The following is a 16241-nucleotide window of genomic DNA, read 5'->3' as shown; positions in this document are numbered from 1 at the left end:
GTGACAAGTCCCCAAAATGACAGCCACAGTGGAAATGCTCACAAACTGCACGGAACTCAAACAGCAGGCTGGCAAACCTTCTTTTAGGACACTTTGACATGGGATTGCAATGACTAATAAGATCACAAAAGCAAAGAAAAACCAAAACTTTTCCTATTCAGATGTTTCCAGAATAACATGGTACAAATAATAGCAGCCTGACTCCACCAAGCTAAATTAAATTAAGACAATTAATTACATAGTAATTATATTGATGTTCATACATATGTTGGAATATCATTTAATTCAATAAAGCTTGAAGAAAATACTAAATCTCCACTATATTCTTAAAATTGTTTCTACACCAAGATAAAACAAATCTTTTGTAGCTAAAACTACTACCTTGAAAATAAGCTCAGCTTGAACACCAGTTATAAACTGCTGGCCCAGTTTCTGAGCAAGCTTAATGCATCCTGTTACAGCACTGAGTAAGATCCTGGAGCCAAGCTGTAATAGTAAAGTTCATCTCTAGACACCAGAAAAATACCTTTAGAATTATTTAGAAATCTGACTGAAACATTTCTGAAGATACTCACTGCTGTCACAATTCTTTCAAATATTAATGGCAGATGTTGTGGAGCTGATTAAATAAATAATTTAAGATTAAGAAGTAAGATTCTAAAACACTGAAAATCATAATATTGCAAATTAAGATTCTTAAATACATAATCTGATTTGAAATGGCACTTCTTTTTTAAAGTTGTTTGTCAAGATAAACTACCTAATTTAACCTGTAGTATTTTTAAGTCATGAAGAAGCTCTCTGTCAACTAAATTTAACTAGTATTTCCACATGTAATACAATACTAATTAAAAGCAAATTATATTTTCAGTAACTTTGCAACAGGAAAAAATACTTCAACGTTGACATCATTTTTACCTCTTTCCATTGTCAATCCCAGTCTTACATTGAAAAGGATTCCTGCTTGCTACACTAAAATACTTCTAAAGTTTTTGAAGGATATTGATTTTTTTTTTCTTCTAGCAGTTTCAAGTATTTGGCAAGAATACTCTTTGGTTTCTTCACAAAGCATACGTTAGCCATGCAAAAGCAACGAAGAACGCACAGAACAAGACCACCTTTCCAGAAAGGTACAGTTAACTCACAATTATTGATTGGCAGATCATTCAGGTAGTAGCTTATCTATGTGAAAATAATGTTTCTGATGAAGATCACTGAAAAGAGCTCTTTATTCTCCAGGCCAGGTGCAAGCATGAGGAAGCATAGCTACTTTCATAAGGCATACCATGTAAGCTAGCAAGGTCTACACAACCTGTTCTGGTAGCACATCACATAAAAGAGCAATAATCTCCAAGAAGCCTGCATCCTCTGGATGGATTTTAATTGGGATTTGGATGAGAATAATTGAGGTCAATCCAGACTCATTAACTCCAGTTCACTGCTGTCTGCCATAGAAGTAATCAGCAGTGGGGAGGACTGGGCAGAAGGGCAGGTACAAGACAGACACTGATGTCATCATTTATTAAAGGTTTTGGTCAAAACAAAACGTGGAAGTTCATTAGCAAACACCTGGAGACTTTACTGCTCTCCATCAAAGCGGGGTAGTCAGTTCCTCCAGAGTGCTGGCAAACACCATGCAGATATATCCAGTGGCTTGGCAGAGCTGACTTCACGTAGCTTTATGTCTTTGCACCTCACCCCATTCTACTTCCCAAACCATTCCAGTTTTTCCTGTCAATGATGGTGCCACAGCCTCCAAATACTCATGGTAGAGGAGAATTGATTATACCAAAAAAGCATGTGATTAGCACATAGCTGAGTCCAAAGGATATTATTATTGGATAATATTATTATTCTCTTTACATCTCTGTTTCAGGAACTCTTACTGCTTAATTCTCTCTTTCTGAGCCACCTCGTGAGTGGCAGAGAATGGTCAGGATTGCCACCACTGGTCAGGTATGCACATGCATGGGGCTTTGGGCAACCAGATCTATGGCAAGGGAGTTGGGACTGGATGATCTTTAAGTCCCTTCCAGTACAAACCATTCTATGCATCAGCCATGTGAACTGCTGTGCATGTTATCAAACACATAATAGATTCAAGTGGCTCCTGCTTTGTTAATGGATCAAACCAAGATAGCCTGACAAACAATCTGTTCAGCTCTCCCAATTTAGTGGTTAAATCATAACAACAACAGTTTCCTAGTGCCCATTCAAACAGAAATAAAGTACTTAGTGTATATTTTTAGGGTGAAGTTTTTTCTCTCAGATCCATGGAACTGAGGACAGTGTTTGTGCACAGAAACAAAGAAGCTGCTATGAGCTTCATGTGCTGGAAAAAAAAACCCGAGCTGCAGCTCTCAAAGGGCAACTGTTTCTGAACAGGAAGGCTATCCTTTTTGCAAATAGAACAGATTAGGAAAGAATATTTGAGTGTTCTCTTATCTTGTATAGCTGTCAATTTTCTCTATAGACTGGGCTGCAAGCACACAACAGCTGCTGCCACAGTCTTGGTTACAGTGTGCTCTACCTTTATTTAGATATCTACAGATCTTAAATACTATATGTCTTCACTGAAAGCATGTGGAGACCATTTGCATTCCACTCCTCCCAGACTCTGCAAGATGGTGGTTGTTTCTGAAGGGAGGTACTCACTACACTGGCCGCTAACAAGTCTAGAGCTACTCTTTTCTTCTGGTCAAGTACTTCCCAGGAGAAAGAAAAAAATCTGGTTAGTTGACTTAGAGAAAACAAGGGGTCCCTAAAATCACTGTATCTATTTAGTCACTAACTCCAGGATGAATGTATTCCCAATATATCATATCATGCTGTTCTCACCCTCCAGGTTATGTGTTAAGTCTTCCACAGAAAGAAAGAAAGAAAGAAATCAGTCAAAAGACAGTAACTTACCATTGACAATCCTACTTAATATAATGAAAAACTTTGTAAAATTAATATGGTTTTATCCTTTTAAAAACTACATCAGTGTCACTTCTTTCCATCTTTTTAGTTAAGAAAGCTATTAACAAAGACTTTTTAAAGTATGAGATTTATCCCTATAATTCCTTTCTTAAATCTGTATGTTTTTACATAACACTATTCTTAAAAGTCTGCATTTTGAAGAGCTGCATCTATCCATGCACTTGGGAACAAACTGCAAGTAACAAACAGAGGATTACATATTAAAGTTAATCACAAAAACCTTTCTCCCAAAATACTATAAATCTAATTGTTTGCATCACTCTCAATTTTCACATAATATATTAAGAAGACATCAGTGTTGCTGCTGTGTGATTCTCTCATTCAAGAACTCATACAATCCACTTAGTCACTAAAATCCAATTTGTAAAACAAAGTATTATTCACATCCTGTCAACTATAAATAGAAGTGCAACACTAAAACTATAGTTATATATATACATATATTTTTTATCTTAAAAAGTAAAAGGTACCAAACAGCTACAGGATGCATATGTGTATGCTTGTTTGTGTTGTTTTGTCTTCATGCTTCTCCAAGTGCCTATTATTTGAAAATTTGACAAGAAAACAAGAAATCAAGTTGCCTTTGCTGTCAGTAAGAGCTGCTTAGTAATTGTAACTGCAAATCAGGGCATTTGCTTAGAAACATATTAGGAATACAAGATGAGAGAAGAAGAATTGGGGCAAGCACTGTCATCCACAAACACCACCAATGGACATAAATCTAGGAAAATCTACAGAACATCCATTCAGTAAGGGGAAAAAAAAATTCCCCACTGTATAATAAATGTGGACCCTTAATACTGAAGACAAAAAGTTGCAAGAAATACTAAGTGCCAAAGGAAGTAAATAAAATAAAGGACTTTTGCAATAGTACAAGGGTCATTGCAACAGCAAAGAATCTGTCAGATGAAAAGGCCCAGATGTTACTAGGAGATAAACCATAGCACCTAGCAAAGAAAGACAAAATGCATTCTGAACAAAGGGAAAATTCGTCCTACCCTCATGCCTGGTAGCAAAATTAACCCTGAATGTATCAGAAAACCGTATACCATTTGCCTAGCTATGGATTTTGGAACCTAGCTTTACATTCTGATTTTAAAAATACTTCAGAAAAAAAAGGAATATTTTTCTCCAAATGCTATTTTAATAAGTGAATCAGATATTATGTCACTAACAGATATGTTGTTAGATAAAATAACAAAGTAGTCTTGAATGCAGTGGCTTTTAAGGCACTACATTCCACCTTTTCTTGTAAAAAATAATCCTCATTTCACTAAAATTTAGAGAAATTTAGAGAAAGTTGCTGTTCAAAAGCCTTTGTTAATGGTGTGAAAATTGTTGCTTGGACTTTGTATCAACAAAATTAGTATCTTTTACTATATATTTTTAAATCATTTTATTAAGGTACCTATAAAATATGAAGACTGGCTGTTGGAAGGTTCAGAGATGCTACCTCCTCAAGACTAAGGGCTGGAAAAGTGGAGAAAAGAAAAAGAAAATTGTTAACTACCTCAGTAGAACATAGGGAATGAACTGAGGCTATTTCATCTAGTTCAAAAATTAAGACAGTTAATTTTAATGATTTCCCAAGTAACACAATACTCTGAAAACATCTTCCATCATTTTCAATGCTGCTGCAGAAACAGTGGTGATGACGTATTCTGCCTTGCTTACTCTAAAGCAAAGTTTGTTCTTTCAAGTTTTTGCCTTTGTTACAAAAAAAAAATAAATCAAATTTGTCAAAGAACTTGGTGTGAAGATACCTGGTGGCTTTTTATAGGAAGGGAGTGGAGAATTAGAATGGATGTTCGTGCAGAACTTTACCACAAGCAAGAATGCCTTTCTGTGTTCCAAATTTTTTTTCCAAAAATTTTGCTTATATATATATGCTATACTATGACTTTTGTCATGTAAACTATATATCTCAGTTTCAATTTCATATTTAAAAAAGTGCATTTGATTATTTAATATTAAAAGCTAATGAAGTAAGACTTCACATGAACGCCGTAACAAAACTTGGAATCTCTTACCTGTATGTCCATTCGTAGCAGCAGAATACAAGGCAGAATAGCCATCTTCACAAGAGTAATTAACGTCCAGTCCTTCTTCATTAAGCAGCATTGATAATAAAGTGACATTTCCCTGGGCAGCAGCTTGGTGAAGAAGGGTGGGCCTGCCACCCAGGGGGACAGGACCACCACTTGTTAACAAAGGGGTTAGGGAGGAAGACCAGCCTGTGAGTTAAAGCAACAGAAGTTAGAAGGAAGACACATAAATAAATAAAGCTTTGCATTTTCTGTGCTCTTTCAAAAATTAAGAAGGATTTTCAAAATGACAGAATTCGTTAGTTTAGCACAAGTTATATGACAATGCTTTATCTGGAAGAACATAATCTGAAGAATAAAAGCTTTGTACAGGGGTGACAAGCTGTTAATGCAAACAAATAAGATTTCAACAGGTTAATGTAAAACTTGTTATAAATTGTAGTAGTGGCTGGATGTCTGACAAAATTCAAAATTTATATTAATAAAATTCAGAAACTACTGAAAGTTTTCTATAAGTTTTAATTGGATATCCTGGGAAGACTTTTTTTTTTTTTTTAATTTAAGTACCTAAGGAAAGATTTCCAAAACAAAATGTGTTTATTTTTATGTGAAAATTTGTTATTCCTTACAGTCTTAGCCCAAACCTCAGTATTTATATCTCATCCATAGTTATATAGACAAATAATGCAGACAACCCTTAATAACTTCAAGTGACTTTCAATAACTTTGTGGGAAAAAAATAATTTGCAGAAATAATGCAGAAATAAATACAGAGCAACACCTTAAGGTAATAACCATTTTACTTAGCAATACTTAAATGATATGTTATAAATGTCCCAGTGTGAATGAATAAAGGTTATATAAAATTCACTAGTGAAAGCTTTCAAGTTATGCAGCTCAAAGACAGTATTCAACCCAAAGCTTTGAAAGCTTTGGAGTTATCTTGGTTAAACGTTGCATTCATTACTTTTCAGCTTTAGTAGGGAGTTTGTTAAGAATATGAAGTTTGCTGCATAAGGCATAAAAAATTTTGTGCATTCTTCCTTGACCAAGGACTGCAAGAGAAAATAGGAGAAAGATCTTTTCTTATTTTGTATATTACCTTTGGAAATTCCACATTCTCTGTTTCCCTCTTGAATAAGTAAGTTTATTCATATTCTGTAGCCACATACAAGATATTATCTCAGACTGAAATCTGACAATACAAGGAAATTTTGACTAGATTTTAACGTAGCTCTGTGACACTCAACACTGAAGAGGAGATGCAGGGCACTACCTCCAGCTCCATCAAGCTGGTTAAGTGCTATCCAACCTTCAACACCTAGAACCAAAATAGTACCCTGCTAGGATAAGCTCTACATTTTAGAAAAAGAAAATTAAATATGGAAATTCCCCCCCGAGAATTCTATGGATGTAACAGATTTGGGAACCTTGCAAGATCCAGGCAAATTTTAATTAAGTTCCATACTTACATCAGAAACCATCAGCTGAGCAGCACTTATAAAGAGAGCATAGCTTGATCCCAGTTCAAAACAACAAAAAACTATGTGCTGAGTATTGTTATATTTGTTTCAAAAGCTCCCTGAATTTATCATTTCAAATTAAATTTACAAGCTTAGTATGTAAAGGAAATATATTTGCAGTATTTTCACAATGTTAGCTTACTATTCAACTCTTTTACTTTATAGAGTATTAAAAGTTAGCAGTACAGCTGTGAAGTTACCTTATAAATTCAGCTTTAAACTGATGAAAAACTCTAAATTTAACTCCATCCATCTTTATATCACTTCAATTCTGAAGTTACCTTTTGACTACTAATACTTTTATTAATATTTGTTTTTACAAAATTTTTAATGAAGAAATTTGAAGGTTTTCAAAAGTTTGCAGAACAACTAAGGAAGATACAAAGTAAACATCTTTTAAGTGATAAAAAATACTACATTTACAGCTCCAATAGTTGAGAACAGCTGACTTAAAAAATCCCCAAAGAACTTAAGAATAACTTTTGTTCATCCTCTCCATTATAAAAGTGCCTTTATTTTTCTGATTTTCTATTATTATTTGATACTAATTGTGCTGCTGTTGTTAGTACATACATCAATGTTTTTTAACTGGCAGTTGATATGTATTTTTTACTGTCTCAACATGGTAGTTGATAGTGGACGCTGCTTGTGTGGCACTCCAGAACAGTCTTGGTTCAAGCTTCCTCCTCATTTTAGAAATTAAATCTGATTCGTATTGGATTTGGGAGAGTTTGGGGAGACTGACTGTAAGCTGTAAGCATGAAGTCCACTCTGCAAAGCTGTTTCGTAATATGAATAGCATTGCTGGGAATTCTTACTTATTGAAAATAGTGCAAGGTTTTTTTTTTTATTATTGTTGTTTTAAAGCATTAAGGGAAATAGAAAAAAAAAAAAAAAGAAAGAATGTTTATTGTGCCGTATGTGGTATCTTAATTTTTGTTCCAACACCTTGAAATTACATTGTGGCAATTCAGCGATGAAATTCATTATACGTAGCTATCATTGGATGAAATCTTTCTACACAGAAAGATACAGAAACTGGATAATAAGATACATGTAAGTTTGGCTTCTATTATCAATGTAGATGAATACAATCAGGCTGCATTTAAACAGAAAATAAATACATCAATATTAGGAAATACCAATAAATAAGGAACATCATTACAGATGCATAAAGTTAGGAAACGTGAAGCATCTGTGAAAGCTTGTAGGACATGCAGTGATGAAGGGCAGAGGGATAGACAAAAACAGCTTCTGGCATCAGCTTCAGAATGTGGAGATGGTTAATTTCAGAGCTCAGATCAGTGCCTCATCCCCCCCCCCCCCTTTTATATTCTAGGCCAATTGAATAGAGAGAATAATTAAAGAAATCACTATAGAAATGAGCAAAACAAAAAAACATACTTCACTGAAAAGTGACATAAAAAGCGCAAAACCAAGAAGAAAGTGAAAGCAGAAATCCCAGGGGTATGAAAATCCAACTGCCTAGATTCATTTCCATTTTGAAGTCTTAGAGCCATTGAAATGTAGGAATCCAAACAGAGCAGAAGCACTTTGGCACCAGTTCAAAGGCTGCTGAAGTTAATGAAAACACTGTCGCAGATTTTGAATCAGGCCATAAATGTTCATTGTAATTTCTTTATGTGCAGTCTGTTCAACATTAATGACAAAAGCTGCTGTCTTTTCTTACCAGGAATGAAAAGAGCAACACAGTACAGTGCCCCACATTTAAAGGAAGGTATCACTGCATTAATTTAACAGAACATGTAACTGAAACTATCTGATCTTATATTTTGAGTTTTCTCTTAATACTTGTTTTTTCTAGAACCAAGACACTCCCTTACTGAAAATCATGTTATTGATAAAAGCAATCCGACCTAACTAGGACACTGTTTTCAAATTAATAAAAGGAATACTTTAGTGACTAAGCTATTGCCAATTCTTCTGACTCCACAGTAAGAAGAAAGAAACGTGAATTTACTGATAAACCAAAAAATATTAAAGTTGAGGATTCTTTCAATTTCTTTCAACATTAAATCTGTTTCACATTTTTGTAAAATATTAACAAATTCAGATTGAAGCTTACTGCTTACTACTTACTATACAATAAAATATGAATAAGATTTCACTATGTTTTGCCTTAACTGAAAGAAAAATTGAAATTCCAAACATTTTCAGGAAAAAGAAAGTAAATAAAATAGATTAAAGCCAACCAGAAAATTAGCAAAACTAACTGAATCTGTGACTAGAGGGCATGAAAAATGCAGATATGGGAAAGAGGTTTCAGTAAGATCATACTCAAAAAAAGAAACTGAAAAAAGAAAGTGAATGAGTGACATTAATTCAGGCATTACTGGCCACATCATCTTACTTAAAACAGTGTTATTGAGCTTGGTCTAGCTTTTTTCTAAGGCAAAGTCAATTTGCACATAGATTTATTAAATCTGTTTTTTTTTCCTCAGCATAAAATTTCAAGGGAAATGTCTTTCCATAATTGCATAATGTCTACTGTTCAAGGTTTATTTAGTTCTAGTGCAGCTCACAGGAACACTTGGCCCAAATAGATAAAGTTCCCCTAAAAACAAATAAAAAAAGAAACAGGGTTGGATTGTAGAAAAATGCAATCAAGTGTTAGTCTGGGTTAAAGTCAAAGGAGCTCCCGAATATTCACCTGCATATTGCAGACAAATTTACTAACATTCTTTCGGCCTTATTTTGGAGGTCAGTAAAGGAGGGCTATTAAAATAACAGCTTTGATAAAATTAACAAAATAAAACAGTAGATCACCAACTATAGTTTAAGCAATCTTTTTTCGCATACTTCTGATTATGGGATATGTTTCCCATTTTCAGTTGTGAAAATTCACAAAAAGCAGTGACACTTACAAAACACTAAGTGTCAAATATTCAGAACAAGGATTATGAGATTAAATGGTCCCAATTGTTTCTATCCCTTCCAATAGCAAGTGAAGAGTGAGTAAAGCCTAAGTTACAAAAGGCAATCTGAACACATAAAACAGTACAATTGAAAAAAACAACAGTTTTTGACAAAAATCTCATGTTTGAGAATTGCCTTTAAGAACTGTCATGAATTTCACAAACAAAAAATTTACTATTTTGTGGAAGAGTCCTAATTAAAGAATGATTGTTCTCCTAAAAACGTTAATACTTAGAAGCACAAACTAGTACATGCAGTTATGAAGTCAAGTGGTAAACTTGTATGTTTAAGGTAGAAGATTTCTTTCTTTCCTTTCCTTTTTTTTTTTTTTTAAGAAAAATCAAAAACTGTTTTAATTGATCATCTAGATAATGTAAAACTAACTGAAATCTACAGCCTATTTCACACTGGCAGGGTTTGTGCAAGACAGCCTCTAGCCCGCAGAAACTATTAACTTTGAAGCTGATTTTCCCAATAATTAATTTGTTGTACATTGACAGAATCTTAAATTCTTTACAAAGTTATAATTCCATTATGCAGTCTAACAGCTCCTGAAGGCAAATGAGGTTCAGATAATATCTGGAATACTGGAGGACTAATGAACTATCTGACATGGTAATTGGACTATCAAAAAATAAAGCTGAAAATTCAGGGCATCTATATGAAAAACAATAAACTAAGAGGCAGCCATCAAATCCCACAGCTGATGACTTTGAGATGTAGTAGACAAATGGAGGATAAGATTTTTGAGGTCATATTTCCATGTCATGCTCCAGAAAGGAGAGAAGATTCTGACAGTATGGTGTAACTGGCAAATGTTAAAAGCATAACTATATGAGTAAGATTTCACTATGGTCTGATTTAACTGAAAGTAAAATTGAAATTCCAAACATTTTCTGAAAAAAAAGTAAATAAAAGATATTAAAACTTCAGAAATGTGCTGAAAGTCTTCATTGAAGTGGAATAGGAATAAAAATTCCTAAATAATGCAAACCTTGGAATCTCCTATATATACAGATACAGGTTGCCCCATGGTGCTGTCAGAACAGCTTCCCCAAGACTAGAGAGTTAGTCCAACTGTCTTACCAACTTGCCAACTGCGTGGGGCAACCACCACCAGAAAGTGGTCAGCTGTGTGATGGAAGCACACCAACTGCGGGGGGCAGTTCATACCCTATAGATGAGATAAAGATACTCAAGTTAAAAGGGACTAAAGGACCATAACTGAACTGAAAATAACTGTATGAAGTTTCAGGTCATTCAAACATTCTTCAATGTTAACAAAGATTTTTTGTGTCCAAAGTGCTCAACTCTGCAACCATCTTCTTACTGCAGTGCAAGTGAGGGTAAAGAAAGGCTTCTACCTAATCTTTCAGTGCTATTGATCCCAGCAAGGACATATGCTGAAAAGAATTTATAGGAGATCTGCAATTAACTCAAAAGGAGATCAGGGCCTTCTTTGTTCATTTAGCTGTCATCAAGAAGATATCCTGAAGCTGGCAACAAATGAGGCTTGAAAGTCTTCACCACAATGCAAAATGAATAGCAGATACACGCACCGACTGCAGACTTGAACTGTTCACATAACATTTAGATTTTAATGTTCTCCAACATCAAGCCTTTGCTGATATCAGTTGAAGTGAACCTGTGAGATGCCACGTATAGCTATTAATAAAGCTTACAACTATGAATACCTACCAAAAAAATACAGAAAAAGGAAATAAAACCTCAATATATTTCTGTAGGTATGAAGTGCTATATTTCAAACTGCACTGTTAGCCAGGCAATAATGTACCTTAAGCTGCAAGCATTTAGTGCCATAGAAGAAGAATACAGCTATGCCCTATTTTCTAAAAGATTCAAAAAAGCACTGAAATGAACAGAAACACATATTCCATGGAAGATCATCAGCACAGAAAAAGTTCAAAACATTATTTCAGACTAAGAAAGCATTTTGTAGTCCAAAATAACAATATTAATAAAAGGTAATTTGCTTAATATTTCATAATCCACTGCCCATTTGCTCTAGATGTTAGAACTATTTACTTTTAAAAAAACACCTTCAATTTTGAGACCTCCTTGAGGAAGCAAACTAATTAAGGACATTACTAAATCATGCAAAAGAATTCCCATACCCCTGGAATGTGGAAAAAATATAAATGGAAATTTCAGTGCTTAGAAAGGAAACTAAAGAAAAAGGTAAATAAAGCAAATGAGAAATTTAGAGTAAAAAAAAAAAATACTTCAGAGGGAGACAGTTTGTAGCATATCAATCCCTTTACCTGATGCTGTTACCAGGAGGCTGTCTGAATCACATGGTCTACAGGATGAAGCACTAACAGGGTTTATGGAGGAGCTACAGGCAATGGTGGTGGGAATGACAAAGGAATTTTCTGAACATGCAGACTGGTTCAGTCCAGGGAAGTGGGAAGGCCAGGCACCCACCTGAGATGTGGCTATGGCTGGTATGGCACAGCCTGCAGGTGCCACAGATAAATCTACAGCAGGTTTTGGTGGCAGCTGAGGTGAGGACTTAGAAATAATTTCCTCATTTATTACCCTGATTCCTTGTGGTGAACTTGAAAGAGGTGAGGTCACGGTTTTGCTGTCAGTTTTTACACTTGTATTTGGGGATCGACTACTATCCATTAAAACCTTAAGCTGTGGGTGTGGTGGAGAAGGAGTTTGCGAAAGCCCTGGTTTTTTAGGAGGAATAGGCGGAGGATTTCCTCTGTCAATTCTTGATACACTAGGCGTCTTTAAATTCATTCTACCGACGGGGGGGTAAGTGCCAACTTCCATTGAATGTGACGTCCCAGGCCGTGACGGAGGGCCGCTCTGAGGGCTGGTAAATCTTGAAAGGACTTGGGTGACAGTATTCCGAGCTACCTGCTTGGCAACTAGGTTGTCACGACTAGTAGGAGATACGTCCCTTGAGGGAGGGCTTTGGGTTGTGTTTCCATTTTGGTCTTGATCGTTAGCATTTGCTTGAAATCTAAACCTAGCTGCTTGGACTCGTGGATTTAGGCCTGGATGGCCAGTAGCATTGGCAGACGGTGAATGCAAACTGTGCATAGATGAAGTTACTGAGTAATTCTGAGTTGTGACAGTTGGTGTGGAAGGAGTGCAAAGGGAAGTACTATTTGGAAAGGGGGAAGTGCTACTTGGTAAATCAGGTGATGAGCCTGTACTTGGTCCATTTTCCTCAATTCTGTTTTGACTCTGTGTAAGAACAGGAGTTGCAGGAGGGACAAGTTCATTATGTGAAGACTGCCTATCAATAACAGGTTTCACAAGTGCTGCATTGGCACACACATTCATTTTTGTATTGCCAGACGCTAGTGGGTTCACTGTGGAAGGCTTCACAGATACAGTCAAAGGCAACTTCTTAGTATTCTCAGTGCTACTGTCCATAACTACAGGATCCGTTTGGCAGGCAATAGTTCTTGAACTCAGCTCTTCTGTTTCAACAGAAACAGAAACAAGGCTCCTATCTTTATTTTTATCTTTATTTTTAAGAGAAAGATTAGTTTTACTGTCATTCTCCTTCTTTAATTGCTCAATCATTTTTATCATTTTATCTCTTTCTTCTCTGAGGTCACTGGTGTGTGCTTCCTCTCTATGAAGTTTGGCACGCAACTGCTCTCTCTCTGTGTCAAATTCAGACAGCTGCTTTTCCATTTGAGCCTCCATTTGTGTACTCCTTTGTTTCTCAGCTGCAAGAGACTCCTCCAATTCACTAGCCTTTTTCTTTTCCTCTTCAAATTTTGACATCACTTCTTCCAGTTTCTGGGCTTCTTCTACTATTCGTCCAGACAACTGCTTACACTCTTTCACTAGCATCAATACTACATGCTTGTTCTTGCCACGTTCTTCTTCAAGACGAGCAGACAGCTTTTTGTGCTCCAGCTCAAGATTCTGTAACTGAGATTTTTCCATTTCCAGCTGTAAGAAAACATATAGAAAAATTCTCATTAGCAAGATGTACTTTCAACATAACCTAGTATTAATGTGACATTAATGTTTTAACCTTTGAGAGTATGCCTAAAATGAACCTGTCTGCCCAGGAAAGTGATTTGTGGTATGTAATGCAAGTGCCTATAAGCAAGAGAAAAAGACAGGCATCCCTGAAGAGCAATGCAGAGACTAAGTAAAACTATCTACTTTGCTATATCGATAACACAAAGACTCCACAAATTGATTAAATTCTCGTGATTTCTGAGTGAGGAGCTGCCTGTTCTCCAGAAAGTAGGCAAGCACTGAAATTAGACACCTGATTCAATGACATGACAGAGTCCTCTTCTCAGTAAAGGAATTGGCCACAATTAAGAAATGAGCTTTGCAGAAAAACTTCAAGCCCAGAAATGAAAGTTTAAGTTCTAGACCTTCCTCAGACTGAAGAAGATTAATGTTGAAAAACATAGTCCATGCCCACAGCAGTTGTCTTACTTACTAACATTTATAAAAATACATTCATTTTAGAGAGCAATTTTTTGGTGTAGTCACAAACATTTTCCTGTACTTACTAACAGTAGAATGTCTCGCTGACATCAGTGATGTATAATCTACGCTGTAGGCTAGGAACAAAAGACTACCTATTATGTGCAGAAAACAGATGAGAATAAGTTTTCCACTCATTCATACAGTCAACACTTCTAACTAACTCATTTTGCCCACTAACTGTTCTTTTATTCAAAAAGAATAGAAAAGCACTTCTCATAGAAAAGCACTGGAAAAATACAAATTAACGCACTGTTTTATAAAATAATTACTAATAGTAAGGCATACCAAATTACTTTGCATTTTCCCAGGTAAACTTTTACACGTCAAACTACAACAGAAGAAAAATTGGCTTCTTTCTTCCTACTCTGTTTACATGATGATGCAGTCATTTCCTGTATGACTCATCTGGATAATAAAAACAGACAGTGACCATTCCTTCTCCTGTGCTCTTTTTGTCAATTATCAATTCTGCTTAATACTTATGTAGAGATTTATACAGGAAGAACAATTCAGAACTCTACTGATAAAGTGCTTTTTTTAAGTGGGAATTTTTCCTATGCTGGAAAAATACTCTCAGGTACCTAGAAAAAAATCAAGTGCTCATGTAAGTTTTATTTTGACTGCAATAGGAAACTGCTTCATGCTTCTACGATGTGATATGAGAACATTTCAGTGTTAAAAAAAAATCTGGTGAAAGCTGTGGCAAATAGCAATATATTTAAGATTCTACTTGGAATAAATGTTTCACTTCAGTAGTTGGACAAATATCAAGAGTAAAGGTCCAGATTTTAGTATCCTGGTCAAATTGATATGATTTCAGAGCTTAAGACACTATAGTACAGTGCATATATTTACTGTAAACAGTAATGTGGGAAATGAGATGGCCTAAGGTAATAGGTATGGAATATCTTCTCTCTCATTCATTGCTTAAAATTTGTCTTGGTTGCTAAAAGAAAAAAACACCACCAACAACTACAAAAAAAGCAAAAAACTAACAGCTTCCCCTGCCCACCCTCCAAAAAAAAAACACCAAAACCAAAACCAGCCACGTGCTTTACCAAGAGCTTTCCAGAAGCCTGCTGCTACAGCACACTATTCCCTCTCCTTTACAACAGTAGATGAAATTTCTTAGTTCTTGAAATGTTTTCCACACCACTGTAGATGTGTCTGAAATTAATTTTAAATTAAACTGCATTTAAATTACAACTAATATAAATGACGTCTTAAAATAAGAGCTTTGTTACTCTCTGGTTGTACCATATAGTAGAATTGAAACTCATGCTATCAAGGGATGAGTTCAAGAGAGACAGACTGCAGTTGGAACAGAAATAAATCCCACCCGCTATAGCTCATTGTCCCCAGAATAAATTTTCCCCACATGTTAAGTAGAATTCAAACACAAGAAAATGATGAAAAAGTAAAGCAAGAGAAATGACAAAGAGGGCATAAACAACAAATCCTGCAGGAATTTGTTCTAGTTGAACGTGTCTCCATCTACCAACACTTCTAATCATGTTACCTGAATATAAATTTCTCCTCCGTTTTCTTATGAAGAATAGGAAAAAGCATAAACAGGTGGTGGCAAAATTTATGTGAAATATTTTAGTAATAGTAAAATTTCTTCCTGAAATCATACCATTATAATAAACACCAGTGAACTAAGAGAAAGAAATTATTATGGGAAATTATATCTACACTGTAAACATCACCTTGGTTTCAAATACATCAAAAGCTGTTTAGCAGTGGAAGAGCTCCACTGTGGTTTTACAGCTTCATCCCAGGTTAACCAACACAATCTGTGTAATTCAATTCACACAACCAAGTTCACCTGTCTTTAAAAACAGTAACAAATATATATATTATACATATTATATAATATATATAATAATATAATTATAAAATATAAATAAAAATAAAAATAAAAATTAATATATATAATTATATATAATAATATACATAATATATATATATATAAAACAAAACACATAAGGTATGACTTTTCATCGCTAAACAAACGATATCAGCAACAGTACCTCTTCAGTTATGTTAATGACAGTACAGCTGCAAACTAATTTAAGAAGCTACTATGATGATACTGTATTTAGGAGTGGTCCCATTCACAGTTCTTAAAGTGGAGGAAAATCATGATTTTTTCTCAAGCATTTCATTGTCTGTTTAAAATTTCACAAAACCGTCCCTCACGGACAAACACAACTAGTCAGTAACAATGGTGCATCCAATAATTTTTTTT

At 35.1% G+C, this 16241-nt stretch overlaps 1 protein-coding gene across 1 annotated transcript in view; it reads right to left on the bottom strand.

The window, feature by feature from the left end:
* Positions 1-16241, bottom strand: part of CTTNBP2 (cortactin binding protein 2) — an 86774-nt gene that overhangs the window by 33731 nt on the left and 36802 nt on the right. The window contains exons 4-5 of the mRNA XM_035544011.2: positions 11770-13432; positions 5013-5216 (exon numbers count right to left, since the gene is read on the bottom strand). Coding sequence (XP_035399904.1) covers positions 5013-5216; positions 11770-13432 — 1867 coding nt within the window. The remainder of the gene's footprint in view (positions 1-5012; positions 5217-11769; positions 13433-16241) is intronic.

The sequence above is a fragment of the Cygnus atratus genome, chromosome 1 (genome assembly GCF_013377495.2).
Source record: "Cygnus atratus isolate AKBS03 ecotype Queensland, Australia chromosome 1, CAtr_DNAZoo_HiC_assembly, whole genome shotgun sequence".
Taxonomy (NCBI): Eukaryota; Metazoa; Chordata; class Aves; order Anseriformes; family Anatidae; genus Cygnus; species Cygnus atratus.
Note: the sequence above shows the minus strand (reverse complement) of the source record. Positions and strands in the feature narration are given on the sequence as shown.